Source organism: Sebastes fasciatus, chromosome 6, assembly GCF_043250625.1.
Source record: "Sebastes fasciatus isolate fSebFas1 chromosome 6, fSebFas1.pri, whole genome shotgun sequence".
NCBI classification, from domain to species: Eukaryota; Metazoa; Chordata; class Actinopteri; order Perciformes; family Sebastidae; genus Sebastes; species Sebastes fasciatus.
In genome coordinates this window covers 9,952,602-9,971,833 of record NC_133800.1, presented here as the reverse complement: position 1 = coordinate 9,971,833, position 19,232 = coordinate 9,952,602, and the positions used below count along the sequence as shown (strand labels likewise).

The window sequence follows — 19,232 nt, the reverse complement described above, 5'->3', positions numbered from 1 at the left end:
ATTGGATTATGTACAGGTGTAAATTATCTTCTCTCTTTGCATACAGGAGTGGTTAAAAACAACTAGTTTTACACTTTATCAAATTGTGAATATATTTGTGCAATGGTATGCTTAAAGGAGCAATATGTAGCACTGACAGCTAACATTTAAAATGGGTAACCGCAGTCCGAATTCAAAACATTGGAGCCGTGGCCCATCCGGTCCTCCGGTGTGACTGATAGCAGTTAGCACAAATTTTCTCAGTTTGAGTGTTACCATGTAGACACGACCGCGTTAGCCTCTGGCCAGCAGCAGTAGTCGTAATCACTTCACCGGCTGTGTGTCTCAAATACTCGCTGCCTTGATATCCAGCTGCACACGAACCACAGAGAGATGTGCCGAGGCCTTTCAGGTCGGGTAGAATCTAACGTTAACATTATCTCTGTTGAACCAGTTGGTTTACTTGCTTCCATAGCTGCAGACGGCTGTGTTAGTGTGCCAATTTGTTTCATATGTGGCAACGGGCCAAAACAAAAACAGACGTTCTGGACCGGAATTGAAATGTCAAAGGAGAACATACTGGCTGTAGCATTGTTGTCAGAGAAGCCAGTATTTCAATTCAGCATGTTTCCTCAATCTCTGATGACATATCATGGTCATTTTATGATTTATTACAGTAAATATACTGTATTACATATTGGTCCTTTTTAAGTACCACTGCAGCCTAGGGCTGCACGATTAATCAAATGTTAATTGCGATGACAATTTTGGCCTCCCACAATTAAATGATCATGATCGCCTGCAACATTGACGTTTAAAATGCGTGTTCTGCTCGTAGAAAACTGCTGTATATCAAATCAAGCGCTTCCTAAACTAACAGCCAACAACCAGCCAGTGATCCAGATGTTTTGGCTTCACTTTTGGGTATAGATATCATCTATACAACCAATGTGTTTCTGATTAAATTGAGAGCATAACATTGTTTATCCAGCCTCTTAATGTTGCTAATTTTGCTCTCAAAGTGCACCAGATTGATGCATTTAACTTTAAAATGAAGCTAGCAAAAGGGTAGGGTGAATAGTCCTGTATTTTTTCATATTGCAATATATATATATAGCAGGAAATAAAATTGCAACGTCAGTTTTTTCCAACATAGTGCAGCCCTGATTTGTACATTAGCAGGAATGTAGCACAGCACGGAAGTGAAAGCATTGCTCTGTTTATTTTAATGTGAAAGTGCACTAAAAATATGTTGTTGCTAAAATCAATGAATAATCGTGATAAATAATCATGATCTCAATATTGATAAAAAATAATTGTGATTATCAATTATCATTTTGGACATATTCGTGCAGCCCTACTGCAGCCATTTTCAACCTTATCAGTTTTCTGTCATACCTCCCCATAATTCTATAAGTAATTTCACTATAGATCTACTTGCATCTTGCTTGTGTAGTTGTTGCTGTTCAGTCCTAACAGGTCAGCACTAGAAATCAACCCCAGAAACGAGAGGGTCCTCGCTGCATAATGGGGCGGGGTCGGACAAAAGGTGAGGGTGGACGTCCGACCCCGCCCTGTAACTGTTCTGATTGGTTTGCCCTTCCCTTCCACATTGCCCTCTGACCTCAAGATATGTGAATGAAAATGGGTTCTATGGGTACCCACGAGTCTCCCCTTTACAGACATGCCCACTTTATGATAATCACATGCAGTTTGGGGTAAGTCATAGTGAAGTCAGCACACTGACACACTGACAGCTGTTGTTGCCTGTTGGACTTGAGTTTGCCATGTTATGTTGTGTTTGAGCACATTTGCCCACTCCCATGTTGATAAGAGTATTAAATACTTGACAAATCTCCCTTTAAGGTACATTTTGAACAGATAAAAAAATGTGCAATTAATCATGATTAAATATTTGAATCGATTGACAGCCCTAGTTTTTGGGTGTGTCTCCTCTGTGATGACAGTAATGGCTGACTGCTCTTTCTCACCGCTGCCTGTTGTGTGTTGTGTGTTGTGTAGGGATGAAGTTCCCTGTGGACCTCCTGGCTGATGTTAGCCAGACCGAGCTGGAACGGTTGGGCCACAACTACATGAACAACCTCCTCTACAGCGACCCTGATTCTCCTGAACACCTCACTCTCTCTGACTCCACCCAGGTAAAACACACCTCATGCTGGACATCTGTGGTGCTGAGCAGGGCTGTCTTGGCTCACTCCTGACTGGACCAGTGTGCTGTCTTTCAACCATGCGTGTCAGGTCATTAAGGGCCATAAAAGTAGTGGTGGAATGTAACTAAGTACATTTACTCAAGCACTGTACTTGAGTACAATTTTGAGGTAATTGTAATTTATTTGAGAATTTCCATTTTAGGTTACTTTATACTTTTACTCTACTACATTTATTTGCCAATTTTATTTACTTTGCAGATTGTATGTATTATTATAGATTAAACTACCTAGCAGTAAATAAAGTAGTTAAAATGAGCTCCACCTTTACCAGCTGCAACATTAAAGTGATGGACACATGAATGCATCAATGGTTATAATACAGTAATATATTATTATGCAATGGGCCATTCTGCATAATGAGTACTTTTACTTTAAGCATATTTTGATGCTAATACTTATGATCTTTTACACAATAAGGATTTTGAATGCAGGACAGAGTATTTATTTAGACTGTAGTATTACTACTTTCACTTACGTAAAAGATCAAGTAGTAGTTCTTCCACCTCTGCATAAAAGTCAACAAGAGCAGCGTTGAGTGTCTTAAAAATAGTGTCTCAAAATCTCGGATGCATCAAGCATGTCAGAATTACTGCTAGGAATCACAGTGGAAGTTCAACTACGACTCAAAATCCTAGAAAGATTACATCAGAGAGGAAATGTTGCTATTGTATTGTATTTGTGGATTTACGTATGTAGTGGAATAAGACACTGCTGTTATGGCTGACACTATAGAGCAGCACCACACTACTGCTTGTATTTAGTGGATTTGGAAAAATGGAATGATCAAGGAATTGTTCTCGTGGGGGAGGAGAGGGACTTGTGAGATTATGTGCCGTCATCATATAGGACAATATTCAGAAAACCTGGGGGATAAGAGATCAACTCGTATAAAAGCACCGTCTACTGACCAATCAGAGCTCTGTGCGCAGATCGTATGAAGTTTAAGTCATAATCCAGGCTAAAAACAACACAGTTTAAACTGACAAATGCAGGAAAGACAGCTGGGTGTATGCTGTGGGTGCTTACAGCTTTGAATTATGTTTCTATATTTATTGTTTTTTACTTTCTCTGAAGTTTGTTTCACACCACCAGAGATGGGGACGCAGCTGAAAGAAGGCTGAAATAGTCACATCAATGCTGAAGGGCATAATGAAGTGTAATCCATTCACCCATTACACTTCCAAAAGCTGTTTATATATCACTGCCCCATCTAGACGACTATATCTGACTTTTGAGTGTTCCGTTAAATTAACAAGTCTTTTATTTTACGCATTCATACATCGGGAGTTTTTTCTTTTGCCAGCTGTCTTTCAACTGTGTTACTTTTAGTCTGATCATGTGTTTAACTTCTTCGTATTTGTCTGATATAGTTTGCTCTTCCTTTGTAAAATATGCCGCTCTGCCTGTCTGTCTGCAAGTCTGTGGACATGTCCATGTTTGTGATTGGTCATATGCTGCAAACACCGCCCCGTTCATGTGAACGTGCTCACAGCCAGACTGAGAAACCCTGGGTTGATTTACTGAGTTGATAACCAGCTTCGTAGGACCGTTTGGCGGGATCTCAGTTGTTAGGGTTAGTTAAGCCAGATAACGAGAAGATAGGGTTAGGGTTAGGGTTAAACTCGCTTTCGTAGTACAGGCCTCTGTTCAGCTCCTATATCCTATCGAAACTTAACTGCAAAACCGATGTTCATGGCGGGAGGATGTTGCATCTTTAGTTCATTGATACAATAATTCAAATAGTTAAAACACAGAGTGATAAAGGTTAAATATTATCAGTGACTAATACAGGCCAGAAGGTGGTAGTAGTGTTTAGGCCAGAGGTATTAGTGTCAGGGAGAAGTGTTGTGCATTCCAGGAGGTAACTAACATGAGAGGATGTTTTCTAGCCGGAGAGAGATGTAAACGATGTCCATGTTATAATGCACAGTTTTTGCAGTAAAAGTTGAAACGTGATATTTTTATTGTAGAAGTTACAGCTAAATCCAGACAACATCAGGCTACGCCTCAGAATATAGGAAATTCAGGCTTGTATCCGTTGAAACAACGGTGTCAGTGGATCAAAACTAGCAGAGGCTTTTTCAGTATCATTGAAGTCATACGCATGGAGTGAGGTGTGTTTGACGACTATGTGATTTTGTGTCTGTCCTCAGGTCACCATAGACATTACCAGTGCAGGCTTCGTCCCTCTGTATGGATCCAGTGATAAACAGAAGATCCTGGCCCTCTTCTCTCCCAGTGACCCACTGACTGCTGTGGGTTTGTACCTGCTGGACCAGTGGTGGGCGGTGGACGACATTCTCAAGACGGCAGACCCTGCTCGAGATGGAGCTGTGGAGGTATGAGGAGATGTTTTTCTAGCAAGGAAATCCACTCTCTCACTCTTCAAACTCATTCATTCTGATCAGAGAGATCTGCAGCACACGATCGATGAACATTCTCCCCTGACTAGTGTGAAATAAAAAAGGTTTTCTCACAGTGATCATCGCTTGTGCAGCACTGATGGCAGTTCAGAGCACTGACATGTGACACACACAAAAAACACACCCTCAGAGCAGAGAGGTCACAGCGGATAGGATGAACCGTGCTGAAAGTCCATTTATATTTATAAAAAAAAGTTTTTTCCTTGTCAACAATCACGTTATTAATGAATCGATCCTTTAATACTCATGATGAGCATCACCTCCAATATGTCTGTTGTTGATTACAGTGCTACTTCCGTGTGTTTCAGTGCTTACAAATTAAAAAACCTTTTTAAACTAAACTTAATCTTTTAAAATGATCAAGCAGAAACATTGTTTGAACAAACCTTAAAGGAAATGTTGCACAATGTCCGAAGTTTTTTTTAATACAGCAATTTAAAACACGTGGCTATTATATTAAGAATAACATGTTGTTCTATGTGTGTGTTCCCTCAGGTGGAGACAGTAGGAGAGAGAATAGTTTTATACATCCTTAATCGTGTCATCTATAGAGCCAAGGAGATGAGCTCCTCTGAAGAGCTTCCCTTCCTCTGCCATGGAGAAAAAGATAATGCAAAAATCCTCTGGAGTAATGGAGAGGCTGTTGGCTTCTACTCCGTCAAACCCGCAGGTAATTTATGTGATGTTAAATGCATGTATCTCCACAAATATACCCCAACTGTTACCTTGATCTCTGGTCTGTAATTTGCTTTATGAAAACGGTGTGTGATGTTGTTCTAAATGATCTTCTCAATGCTAATACCGCTTACCGCTCAGTTGTTTCAACCACTGTCTGGTGTTTGTTCAGCCCAAAAAGCGTTCGCAAATATGTTTGCATCCATACAAGACAGCGTTTAATCCAATGGTTTAATTGATATTGGCTCATTCCTTTCCGAAAATGTCCTCATGAAAATGCCTTTTGTTTCTCTTGTAGGCAGCTCTTGTAATTCTTATTCAACCAGAAGCTATCTGCTCCCTGTGATGGACTCCATATTTGTTAGAAAATGTCAGCGTGGTAAAGGCTTTGGCGTCCAGATGCTGGAGGACTTTGTGCTCAGTTTCAAAGAGGACTGTCTGGGGTTGAGGTGGCCCCTCACAAAATCCATGTATAAAGGTATATGAGACCACCCTGCAGCAAGTAAACCTTAAACAGAAGCATAAACGGTACATTACTGTAAGTTCAATACACTCCTCTATTTGTTCCTAGTGTGTGAGAAGTACCTGTGTCAGTACCCAGGAGACACAGACCTGCTGTGGGAGGTGGAGAGCATAGGTTTATCCAACCAGAGGACCAATATCGCCAGCAAGATCCAGGCCATGGATAAGAGTGGTAAAAAAGAACAGAAACTGTACTGTAGAGCTAGACTGTTGTTAATCTCCCGGGACAGTATATTTCAAAAGATTGATCATCTTAAAACTGTCGAATGTTGTGTTTAATTCCGTAAAGAATTCACTGCAAAATTATTCGACAGATTTTCTTTTAGCGTATTTATCTAAGCATTCATATACAGCATGTTTTACTCTGTTTCTCAGTAGTATCCAAGAGTCTGACTTTCACTGAGGAATCACTTGTGATTACTGAAATGACTGAAAAGGATATGATGATGGAGGCAATTACCACTCAAATACAAGAAGCTGGATCTATGGAATGCACAGTAGAAATTGTGGTAAATTATTATTATTATTATTATTATTATTATTTCTTCCAATTTGAGAAACAAATAATTCTACAAGTGAAAATAATCCCTGTGATTTTGATTTGTAGGAGGAAGTGACACTACTGAGCGCTACCAAAGGTGAGCAATTCATCATTTTACATCTACGTTGTAAACTTTCCCCTTAGATTGTATATTAATGTATATATCATTTAATGTAATAATGTACATTGTAACTGTTGTAACCGTTTCAGAGGCTGAAGTACCCCTTACAGCCCGGGGTAGGAGTAGTGGCTCAAAACGAAGAAAGATGGGAGAAAAGATTGCAGAGGACAAGTCAGAAAAAGTAATCAGGTCTGTATGAATTAAAAATGTCACTACTGAAAACCGCATGAATGCATTCAAATTAGGAAGTTAAGAATTTCCATTTCAGATACTTGAAATATGACCTCTCCATTCAAATTGCTGGAGATCTAAAGTTCAGTAGTCTTGCTGTAGGCCGTGTGCCATCATGGTCCACTGTCACTGTCACAGAACTAGGGACGCATCACAAAAACTAGGGCAGCAGACTCACCAACGGTCCGACATTAGCCGACAGCCGACTGTCGTCTGGTGTGTCAGAGCCTTGACACTGGAGACCATCTTTGAAACAGAGACAGGGGTTAAGATCCACCCATACGGTATACGGCCTGTTATGACATGTTGTTGTGACAACTGAGACAACACCATCCACTGAGGAAAACCACACAATGAGGTTGAAAACTCAGAAAATAGATAGTGGACCTTGAGGATAAAGGAGAACTTCATGTCTATCTTAAAAAAATAGTCAGGTGCCTTTTGTGAACACAGTTACAGGTTTTGCTTGCTGTGATCATTCCTCCTGTTTATGTTGACCATTAAGAGATCTCTTCATAATGCACTTTAAATAGAAGTGAAAAAAATACACAGTCCCCATTCTGTGCAAAAATAATTCTTTCCAAAGTTTATCTGAAGCTAATATGAGGCTTCAACAGTCTGACTTAGTCAGATCAAGTGAGGATCTTCCAAAGTTACTGTGAATTTAGTTTGAAATTACCTCTTTGTGTTACTGTCCCTCCTCCACAACTTGGCACAGAAGGAGGGAATTATTTTTGCGCAGAACGAAGACTGTGGGTTTTGTTACCCATCTTTTCCAATGGACTCATGTTAGGAAGTTATCTTTTAATGGCCAGTATGAACAAATGGATTACAACAAGCAAAAACGGTTTCAATGTATATGTGAGCAAGAAGGCATCTTGTCAGTCCCAAATTTCGAGTGGTTGATTTTCAACAATCTGCTCTGTGTTGTCACACCATCAAACCCTTACTCTATATAATGCCTGAAATTAACAAGTGATATCTTAACATCTTTTAGAATTGAGGATATTGAAGCAGAGACGCCTAGAGAGGAGCATGTTTCAGCGCAACAGAAGACAGAACTACATGTCTCTGAATTGGTGCAGACTGAGGTGTGTATATGCAAATTCTTATTTTCACGTTTGTCTACATGACCAGTACAGCAACTTGTTCATGATTCAATTTACTATGTTTATTTTTAGGGTATGTTCAGTGTGGCTCCTGAAGAACAAGTGGAGGATGTAGTTGATACTGCACCTGAAGAAGCAGCCATAGTGTCTGACCAACCAGCCACTGTCCTGGCCCCACAAGACCTAGAAGAAGCTGATATTACATCAGGACCTACGACTGAGGAGCCACAAGCAGAAGGTGATGCCCCACAGGATCTGAACAACTCCTCTCGTGACTCACAGATAACAGTTGAGAATGTGGCATCAGAAATTGAGGAAGAGCTTGAGAAGGAAGACGCCGCAGAGCTGGTAGTCTCTGAAGAGGTTTTGGATGACCACAAAGAAACAGAAACTCTGGACAAAGTGGGAGCGGAAACTCAAGTTGTCACTGATGAAGAGTCGGAAGAAAGAGTTACACAACACGAGGCAAGTCTATCAACACGTGCAACATCAGAGAATGGTGAAGCTGGTAAAACAGAAAGAACCGTTGTAAAGGACATAACAACTGTACAGAGTAGAACCCCCATACGGAGATCTATGCGGCACAGCAAGCTAGAGGAGGAAACTACAGCCCAGGATGGAGGGCTAATTTTGAGGGGACGAGCTCTTATGAGCCCAGCCCCACCAAAATGCAAATATACCCGACGCAGCCAGAAAGTATGTGAAGAGTTAGAGAAAGAGGTCGAAGAAGTGGCAGAGGAGAAAGACGGTTCTACAACTGAAGTAGAGGAGGAGTTAGCTGTAACTGAGGGAGAAGAACAAGAAGAAACGTCCTCCATAAAGGAGGATGTAGTTGATACTGCACCTGAAGAAGCAGCTACGATGTCGGACCAACCAGCCACTGTCCTGGCCCCACAAAACCTAGAAGAAGCTGATGTTACATCAGGACCTATGACTGAGGAGCCACAAGCAGAAGGTGATGCCCCACAGGATCTGAACAACACCTCTTGTGACTCACAGATAACAGATGAGAATGTGGCATCAGAAATTGAGGAAGAGTGTGAGAAGGAAGACGCTGCAAAGCTGGTGGTCTCTGAAGAGGTTTTGGAGGACCGCAAAGAAGCAGAAACTCTGGACAAAGTGGGAGAGGAAACTCAAGTTGTTGTCACTGATGAAAAGTCAGAAGAAAGAGTTACACAACACGAGGCAAGTCTATCAACACGTGCAACATCAGAGAATGGTGAAGCCGGAAAAACAGAAAGAACCGTTGTAAAGGCCATAACAACTGTACAGAGTAAAACCCCCAGACGGAGATCTATGCGGCACAACAAGCTAGAGGAGGAAACTACAGCCCAGGATGGAGGGCTAATTTTGAGAGGACGAACTCTTATGAACACCCCCCCACCAAAACGCAAATATACCCGACGCAGCAAGAAAGTACGTGAAGAATTAGAGAAAGAGGACGAAGAAGTGGCAGAGGAGAAAGACGTTTCTACAACTGAAATAGTGGAGGAGTTAGCTGTAACTGAGGGAGAAGAACAAGAAGAAATGTCTACCATAAAAGAAGATGTAGTTGCAGTGGAAGAATTAACAGAAGAAACGCAACAGCTGAAAGATGAACACCTGACAAATGAAGAGAAGACAGAGGAACAACAGGAGCCTGGGGTGCAAGACACTGTAGTGAAGGGGAGTTCCACAGAGCTTCCAGATACAGCAGAGATGGCACTAACAGAGGAGACTGAGGATGGAAAAGTAACCGTTGAATCTGAGAAAGAACAAAATGGGGAGGAGGTAGAACCATCAGTGATACAGGATAAAGAAGGTATCCCTGTTGAAACAGAGGAGCCCCCTGCAGGAGGTTCTGCTAGTGAAGAGACAGCAGATGAGCAAGCAACAGACAAACAGATGGAACAAGAGGGGACTGTTGACAAAACAGAAGAAGAGATGTCAACCGAAGAACTAACTGTTGTGGAAGAAGGTACAATTCCAAAGGCAGAGGAAGCAGCAGAGGACGTTATACCTTTGACTGAGGTGAACATGGAGGAGAGGAAAGAAGTACAGGAAGAGGAAGAGACTGAGGGAGAGACCGAGACTGTATCAGTGATGGAAGCAGAAAATGAGGAAGAGGCAGTCAGTGTCTCTGGTGCGACAGATGACATTATACAAGAGCCTGTTGCTGCTGCTGCTTCAGAAACAGTAATACCTGATAAGGTTCTAAGTGAGGCTGTTGTACCAGCAGCTGAAGAGCCTCAGAAAAAGGACATTGGCTCTGAAATCCCCAAGATCCAGAAAGCCACTGTCATCTTAGTGGACATAAAAACAACCTGCCATACTCTTAGTGTGAAGGAGGCAGAAGAATCACCAGTTAATGGAGACAGTGCTGATCCAGAAAAGCAACAGGAAGAGGAAGGTGGAGGGAAGCAGGAAAACATTCCAGAAAAATCTGTAGATGTGACTGCGGAGGCAGAGACTGTCGAGAAGGAAGAGCTTGAATCAGACAATTTTGAAAAAGAAAATCAGCAGCAGGAGGAAGACAACATAGGTGAGGATATTACTGAGAAGGAGGTAGATGCAGAAACAGGCACTGATGAGGTGGAAGGAGAGATGGAAGCTGTGGCAAAGGATACAGTCACAGTAACAGTTCCAGTGGAGGAGAAACAGTCTGCAGTTTCTGAGATATGTGCAGATAGAGAGGCAGACATTCCAGTAGGAGATGATGCTGAAGAGAATCTTCCACCAGCAGAGGTAGATGAGGCAATGAGCTCGGAAGAGGAAGAACCACCAGTTGTTGAAACCAGAGCTCTGAGAGGTAGAACAAAAACAAGCAAAGCTACACCAGTACGCAAATCAACAAGAAGCAGAAAGCAAGTGGATGCACAAGAAGCAGAAAACAGTGACGAAGAAGAACCAGCAGTGACAACAAGAACACTGAGACGTGGGAGGATATCTGTCCCTGACACACCTAAAGGCAAATCCAGAAGAAGCCAAAAGGAGGGAGGAGGGGCATCTACGGAAAAGAGCACTGATGGAAATGAACTTCCAGTAGAAACAAGAATTTTGAGAAGGGGAAGGAAGTCTGCTCGTGGACGCCCCAAAAAAGTCCAGAAAGAGGAAGAGAGACCAAAGGAATCAGCTGAGGAATCAGAGGTAGAGGAAGAAGAAGAAGAAGCAGGACTGGGATCAGCCGAAGAGCCACCAACAGAAGGGGATGAGGGGAAAGCCCCAGAGGAGGATAAGATAGAGGTGGAGAATGAAGAACTTGCTACTGCAGAAGTGGAAAAAGGAGAGTCCGAAGAAGGAACAATGACCATGACTGAAGATGAAGAGAACACAGCTGGAGTGACAACTGCTGCAGATGATTTAGTACAAGAAGATGCACCATTACCCAAACCGGCTACAGACGCAGCTGTCCTTGCACCTAGTGAAGAAGACGTAGCACCTTCAGCAGAGGAGCAACAGAATGAGGAAATGGCACCACATCTTTCTGATCTCCGAACAGTGACAGTAGTTTTAGTGGACCTGCAAAAACCCCATCATGACGTCCAGGAAGAAACAGCAGCTCCAGACGAGTGCCCTCCTGTTCAAAAGACTGCTGCTGAGGCAGAAGAAGAGCAGAAGGAAGAAACAACGAAAGAGGAAGAAAAATTGGCACAGGAGAATGTCCCTGGGTCCCCTGTGGGAACAGAAGAGGAAGGGTTTGAGGATAAAGTGGAAGCAGCCACAATACAAGATACAGGGGAGGGGAGCACTGAGGAGACCGCAAAAGAAGAGGAGGCTATAAGTAGTAATAACGAGGAGCAGGAACCTACAGTCCCCGAAACCAGAATGCGGAGCAGTAGAAAGAAAGCAGTCGAAGCCACACCAAGAACCAAATTAGCAAGAACCAGACAGAAAAGGGGTGAAGTAGAAGAGGAGGCAGCTTCAGAAATTCAGAAAGAGGAGCCGGCAGTTCAAGTCCGGGTTTTGAGGAGGGGAAGGAAGTCTATCCCTGTGACACCGAGATCTACAACAAAAAGAACCCGCAAGCAACTCCAGGAAGAAGAAGAAGAGGAAGGAGAGGAATCTACAGCAGAGGAAGAAGAGGAAAAACAGCAGATGATTGATCAGGAGAAGGGCGAGAGACTCGAAGAAAGGGATGCAACTGAACAAGTAGAAAATACAGCAGTAGAAATGGGCATAGAGAAAGAGGACACTGTGGCAGAGGAAGCTGTCATACAACAAGATGCTCCAGAGCAGGGACAGGCCGACAGTACGGAGACAGTTGCAGATGATGTCACCGAGGCTCCAGTTGGACAACATGCTGATGAGGGAAAGACCTCGGTTGTTCCAGAGGAAGCAGTCACAACACAAGACACAGTGGAGGGGGAACAGTCAATGTCCACATCCGAAGTGGCGGAAAGTGCAGCTGGAGAACGTGCACAAGAGACACTGTTGACAGCAAAGGACGACCAGGCAAAAGGTGCGTCTGAGGAGGAGGAAGCACCAGTTGTTGAAAGAGTTTTGAGAAGTGGAGGAAAGACAACGAGAGCCACAAGAAGAAGCAAAACCACAAAACAACAAGATGTTGAGCAAGAGGAAGAGGCAACTGGAGAGAAAAGCACAGAAGAAGATGAACCAGCAGTAGACACAAGAGTTCTGAGGAAGGGAAGAAAGATTGCTGCTGCCACACCTAGACGTAAATCCAAAAGAGCCCGTACACAGTGTCCGACGGAGGAAGAGGAGGAAGAAGAAGAAGAAGAAGAAGAAACTACTCCACCTGAACAGATACAAGTAGAGGAAACCAAAGCTGTGCTGGAAGAAGCTGGCGAAAAAGAGAAAAGCAGAGTTGAGAAGGTTGAAGTAAAGGATGGTGACCAAGCTGCAGCTCAGGAAGAAGAACATACAGAGCCAGAAGTTGAGATGGAAAAAGTAGAAGCTGTGGCAGAAGAGATCAAAAGAGAGGAAGAAGAGGCAGGGAAGGGATCACCTGAGGAGAAAGGGGAGGAGGTAGAGGAAGAAGGAAAGATCATGGAAATGGAGAAAGACAAAGATGAGAAAGAAGTTGAGGATGGAGAGTCTGATGTGGGAGATGCAGAACAGACGAAGGATGCCTCGACTGACGAAGCAGCAGTGCTCGAAGAGGAGGACAACAGTGTAGAAGCCGTGGTTGGGGTTGATACTGACAAGGCCGAGACTTCAGCAGCTGAGGTAGAAGAGATAAACTCAGCTGCAGAAGTGGGATCTGACACTGCCATTGCTGATGAAGAGGCTCGAGTTGAAGATGCATCTGTGGTGGCAGAGGAAGAAGCTCCACCTGTAACAACAAGAGCACTTAAGGGCAAAATAAAAACGTCATGTGCCACACCATCACAAGGATCCAGAAGACAGAAAGACCAAGGAGTAGTGGAGGCTCAAGAGCAGGAAGAGGAAACTTCTGAGGAGGAAGAAGAAGTGCATCTATTCATTGATGATTCACCTCGAAGATCAGTACGAAAAAGAACAAGAGTGGACTACAGGGAAACTGATGAGGAGGGTGAGCAGGTTGAGACACAGGCAGCCATGGACGAGGAGGGAGAAAATAGAGTAGAATCAGATGTGGACAAAGACAGCAAGGAAGCTGAATGTTCTTCAGATACAGATGACGAGGTAGACGAGGGAGACGAGCAGATTATGTCAGAGGAAGAGGAACCTATAGTAATTGGAAAAAGAGTTTTAAGAGGGAGGTCAATTCCTTCAGTAATAATCACACCCAAGTCTAAAGCCAGAGGCCGCAGTGCAAAAGTGTCTAATGAAGAAGAGAGTCCTCGATCTGCTCGGAAGAGAAAAAATACTGAGGTAACACCAGCTCGCAAATCTAAGCGTCTCAGCAGAGTTTAGGATGTTCTGAATACTGTGATACACATTGACACAAACATGCATGTGGTAGCATTCAGTCACAAAACTGGGAAAATGCAAAAAAAACAACATTTTAATGTTTTAATGCAATCTTCTGTAGTGTGCAGACTCACAATGTAGACTGGCAAACTATATTTTTCATCTTGATTTAAAGCAAGTCTTAAAATGTTCATTAATGAACATTAACACACGTATGGGTGATGCAAACTTTGGATACCGTAGATATTGCTGTGTAACCGGCATTACTGAGTCAGCTCACTGACTTCATGACTCTTCGAAGTGGCTATAGATAATGATCGGCATTATCCTTTTACTCTTACCCCTGGTTTCCACCTAACGCCATGTTCCGGCTGCGACCCGTTTTTTTCGATTTGATATAATTGGGTTTGGGTGTTGCACGTTGGCTCTATAGTGCCCCCAATTACTTTTAACCTTTGAACGCAATTTTGACGCCCTTAGTATCATCAAACTTGCAGAACTTGAGCACACAAACCTGTGAAGATTGTGAGAATATAAAGCGATTGGGTTCATGCGTGTTTAGTGGGCCCCTAGATGTGTGGAAGGACTTAAACCGATATTCACAAGATTTTGTACCCACATTTCTGTCATAATTTCGGACATATTTCACATTGGCTTTCATTAGCTCTGAACCGCCATTTTAATTTTCATGTATTTTATGCAAACTTATTCCAATTCTTCCTAGAGGCTTTATCGGATTAATTTCAAATTTGGTTGGTATAACCTTCCGACTAGGTCATGTGACGCTAAATAGCAAAGGCACAGTCGCTACTTTGAAGGATGATGTCATAGGTCATGTGACAATATGCCATTTTAGGCACTTTACAGGTATGGAACTCTTTGAAATGCCTCCTAGAGCATTCAACAGATTCATCTCAAATTTGGAGCGTCATGATGGTAAATTGCGAAGCATTTGTGTTTTGTTACATGTTCCAAATTGACATGGTATGGTCTACACATGATACACAGCAACATGAGGTATAAATAGTTTGTGTTCTCCAGCGTCGCATAGTGGACACAGGAAGTGGTACAACTTTTGCAATATGTCATTTCCAGCGCCACGCACGCTGGGAATACCATATAACTTGTGTGTACGTAAATGCACAGCTGCATCGACCGGCGTCCCGCCAGTACCCCCAACGTGTGTGAAGGTGCGAAGGCCCGCTCATCGCTGCGTGCACCTTCTAATTGTTTTTATTGTTGTTATTTTGCTGTAGCCTAAAGACAAAGTTAACGCAAGCATCAAAATGTTAGTGAAGTACTTGTGTTTTGTCCTCCTTGATTTTGAAATCTGGGATGTGCTACCCTGTCACATTTTTATGCTCATTGGACTTTGGGTCCAGCACGCCACCGTGAATCCCATTGTTGAAGCGCAACTTCCTTTATCAAAACTTAATACAAGCATCACAAGCATTGTCTAGAGTGTCTGCGATCAGCTCTGACGACCACGGCATAGCAACGGCCGATGGAATCCAGGGGTTACTTGTAACTAGTGGCCGCTGTGCGAAGGTTACATAGTCTTACTTTAAAGTCACTGTGTCTGTGATTCAAAAATGTAGCTAACATTTGAGTATCTAGAGTGTTTACCAACCCACAAACTGTGAAATAAGACAACCCAGTCAGTTTTTTGTGGGCTGCCCAGATCAGAAAAAGTGATTCAACAAGCCATTCAGATTTGGCTCCAACACTGCCTAATATGTCTCCTTTCCTCTCTACCCCCTTCATCTCCTGGGGACACTGTCTCGCAACTATTTTTCTCCAGCATGTGTTATTTTTCTACAAACAAAAACCTATGCCATCATGATCACTATAATGACATTCAAATTCTACACAGTGTCCCTTTTTAAAAGACCCCCGGAACTAAACTGTGTGTTGTTTAATCCTCAGAACAGTGAGGCCATGTTCACACTGAATGTTAAGGCTGCACATTGAAGGTCTATTGTTTCTGCAAATCTATACTTATTAATCAACATTTTAAAAAAGGGTTTTTGCCATTTCCCAGTTTGTATGTGAACATCAATTATATTTTTGAGTTAAAACACAAAAACAAAAAAACAAGTTTGATCAAAAAGAGACTCGAATGGGACCACATCGGATTTCTTTTGACTGTTACTTAAAAGCCATAATTTGCATTTTAACTTGAGAACTTTTACAATTGAGGAATTAATATTTTTATATTGTAAAAATTTGAATGTCCAGTTTGCATTGTGTAATGTGAAAAATCTCTCAAATATAGATTTTGGTATTTTTTTACTCAGCAACATGCAACAAGATCCAATTAGAAAAATGGTGAAATAAAATGAATTGGTCTTTTTTAAATTTGTGAAATATTCCAACAGATATTTTGTATAGGTATTTTGTGTACTTTGATTAGAAAAATATTACCAAAAACATGTTCTTGCTTTGTCACTATCAGCAGAACTCAGGTCTTAATATTAGCATGTTCTCTTTTTTTTTTCTTCTCCATATTCACATGTAGAGATTTTAACATGGAGATCCATCTAATATGTAATCACCTCACGTGTTACACTTAACTTTGTGAACCATTATACCCTATAGAGAGGACAACTTTCTCAAGCCATCATGTAGTCAATGTCCTCAATCGTGTTTATGTTGTTTTCAATAATGTGATATTATTTAGTCTACATTATACGTTGTGTCATCATTGTCAGTTTATTTTGTTGTTTGTATCATTTGGAAGCTAACATTTATTCAGCTGTGTGATGTAAAACTGATCTTTCACAAAAGTCTTTGTGCTTATTAGCAGATGCCTTTTAGGTCATGTAAGGTCATTACTAACTCCATTTATTTTTCTGTGTGGATGAACTTTTCTCTGTGAAGCTGTTTTTCCATGAGCTGAAACTGTGGCAAATAAAGATTTCAGAAGGTAGTATTCCAACTGTTGCGTACTTATTGGGAGTAAACTGAGTTTCACTGGATTTTATTGTTCAATCTTGTTCGACACACACTGGAGCTCGACAAGTAATGAAATGAAACGTCATTTACAGAATATTTAATGATCGCATCAGGAGTGAACTTTGGGTAATGTGTGTATAATAATAACAACAAAACCAGAGTTACAAGGTACTTCACAAAAAGTTTTAAAGAACATCATACACAGAAAATGCAATAGAAACAGAGATTTTAAGAAGTGATCAAACAGCAAGACAAAAACAAAATGTCATGGAGAATGGAGTAGGTGGACCCAAATGTAGGAGACTACAGGCAACAGGAACTTGGAAAAAATCATTTTAATACAAGATTGGGTGCAGGCAAGGCAAAAATTATTCGTCGGGCTTAATTCCAGTGTGCCTAGAAGCACAAGGCAAAGCCTTGTGCAAAGCACACTGGTCTATTATTCGACGCGTTTATTCCAGTGTGCCTAGAAGCACAAGGCTTCGCCTTGTGCAAAGCACACTGGTCTATTATTCGACGGGCTTATTCTTCCGCTGCTTCTGCCTAAACTTTGCCGCGCTACTCCTCCGGCAGCGTTGCCAACACCTGTACAAAAAGTACATCAAAACGTGCGGAATGATCGGGAATCGCGTGCTATGACCTGGCTAAGAGATTCGCGCAGCGGTTTCCGAGAAAATCGCGCGAAAGCGCGATTTTTTTGCTCCATTGGAATGCATTGAAAATCGACGTGAAGAGTGCTCATAAACACTCCTCTTTGGGGCCATACAGAGTCGCCATACTTTAACGTAGAAACGGGATTAAAAGTTTAAACGGGTCAAGAGACTTGGGACTTTATTTGGCCAAATGGAAATTTTTTGATAGCTGGCACGGTTTTCACGAAATCGCAGTTTACGTTTTGTGAAATTTTCAGACCGTTTCAGATTTTATAATGGGTGTGTATTGCGTGGGTCGTTAAGGGCTAGAGTGTGTGACATCATCGCTAGAGTGCGGGAAAGCTTTGAAATCTTTTGAAAATTTTCCGAACAAATTGCTCTGTAGCCCACAACGTCCACTCCTCATACACAATGAATACATCAAAACGTAGGTATTTTTGTGCCGGTCGCAAACATGTAGCTATGGAATCAGTCGGACTTACACATTTGGCGACACATGCCTGAACGTGAGAGCAACTGCAGGCTTCGCTCTCATAGGGCCCCATATTAAATTTCACAGAATGTTTTGGATCAGAGAAAAAAGTTAATACTTTTCGAAACTGCCGCCGAGGTCACATTTTTGAAACTACAGACCCAAATGTCGTACCATTTGTTCATCAGAGACCCCTAACTGGTCTCATGTACAATCTAAGCGATAGGAGTCACGGTTTCTGTCGTAGAAGTACTTTTATGACATGTACGTCTCTGGTTAACTCCTATTATAAACTGCCCCACTGCAGCAGTTGCCAATCACCATGGCAACTTCAGATTGCTGCTAGACAGCTGATTCACATTAGCCAATCAGAGCAGGCTGACTAACTAACACACACACACACACACTCTCACACACACACACACACACACACACACACACACACACACACACACACACACACACACACACACACATTTTAACTATGTAACTCTTATTAGCAAATAGGCCTACAGTTATAGGAGGAGCAAAGCTCCTCCTATAACTGTGTATAGGCCTACAGTAGCGTACAGGCCTACAGTTATAGGAGGAGCAAAGCTACTCTTATAACATTTAAACATTATAATTTAAACATTACAGTAGTAGGCCTACAGTAGCGTACAGGCCTACAGTTATAGGAGGAGCGAAGGAGCAGTGTTAATGTAAATGTACGTTGTTTTGATTTCAAATGTAAACTCACTTTCATTGGGCAGAATATGAACTAGTGTGTCAGCTGTTGCTAGTGGTCAGGAGGGCCCCAGCAACCAACCTGACGATGTTTCCCGCCAGTAGGTGGCTAACCACTTGGGGTGTCTCCTTTAGTCATAGAGCAGTGTTAATGTAAATGTATGTTGTTTTGAAAGAAGCACTTTTATGACATGTACGTCTCTGGTTAACTCCTATTATAAACTGCCCCACTGCAGCAGTTGCCAATCGCCACGGCAACTTCAGATTGCTGCTAGACAGCTGATTCACATTAGCCAATCAGAGCAGGCTGACTAACACACACACACACGCACACTATTTACTGTATCACGCCATTTCAGTGAGCCAACATGCTCTAAACCAGGGCTTCAATGGATCAGGGCCATAATTAATGTGATCAATTACACCTGTGATTAAAAGCCCCCAACTCTCATTGTATGATAACAGGAACTAGGTATTCACCTACTTTTCAAAATAAAATCCCTCAACTCTTACTGTATGTTAACAGGAAACTAAACACTCCTCTCGGCCCCCCAATCACCATGGCAACCAGTGACAGAATGATCGGGAATGGTGTGCTATGACTGTTCTAAGAGATTCGCGTAGCGGTCTCCGAAAAAATCGCGCGAAAGCGCGATTTCTTTGCTCCATAGGAATGAGTGGCAAATCGACGTGAAGAGAGCTCAAAAATACTCGTCTTTAGGGCAATACAGAGTCACCATACTTTAACGTAGAAGAATTATT

The 19,232-nt window shown here is 42.2% G+C and overlaps 1 protein-coding gene across 5 annotated transcripts in view; it reads left to right on the top strand.

Annotated features, from left to right (window-relative positions):
- Positions 1-16,593, top strand: part of LOC141768972 (uncharacterized) — a 36,352-nt gene extending 19,759 nt beyond the window's left edge. For 3 of the 5 annotated variants that reach the window (XM_074637541.1, XM_074637545.1, XM_074637544.1), the window contains exons 2-11: positions 2,002-2,138; positions 4,364-4,549; positions 5,129-5,303; positions 5,607-5,786; positions 5,880-6,002; positions 6,206-6,339; positions 6,438-6,468; positions 6,582-6,681; positions 7,721-7,814; positions 7,905-16,593. In XM_074637541.1, coding sequence (XP_074493642.1) covers positions 2,002-2,138; positions 4,364-4,549; positions 5,129-5,303; positions 5,607-5,786; positions 5,880-6,002; positions 6,206-6,339; positions 6,438-6,468; positions 6,582-6,681; positions 7,721-7,814; positions 7,905-13,667 — 6,923 coding nt within the window. In that variant the 3' untranslated portion in view covers positions 13,668-16,593. The remainder of the gene's footprint in view (positions 1-2,001; positions 2,139-4,363; positions 4,550-5,128; positions 5,304-5,606; positions 5,787-5,879; positions 6,003-6,205; positions 6,340-6,437; positions 6,469-6,581; positions 6,682-7,720; positions 7,815-7,904) is intronic. The other 2 variants (XM_074637546.1, XM_074637542.1) reach the window with 2 other exon arrangements.
- Positions 16,594-19,232: the final 2,639 nt, after the last annotated feature.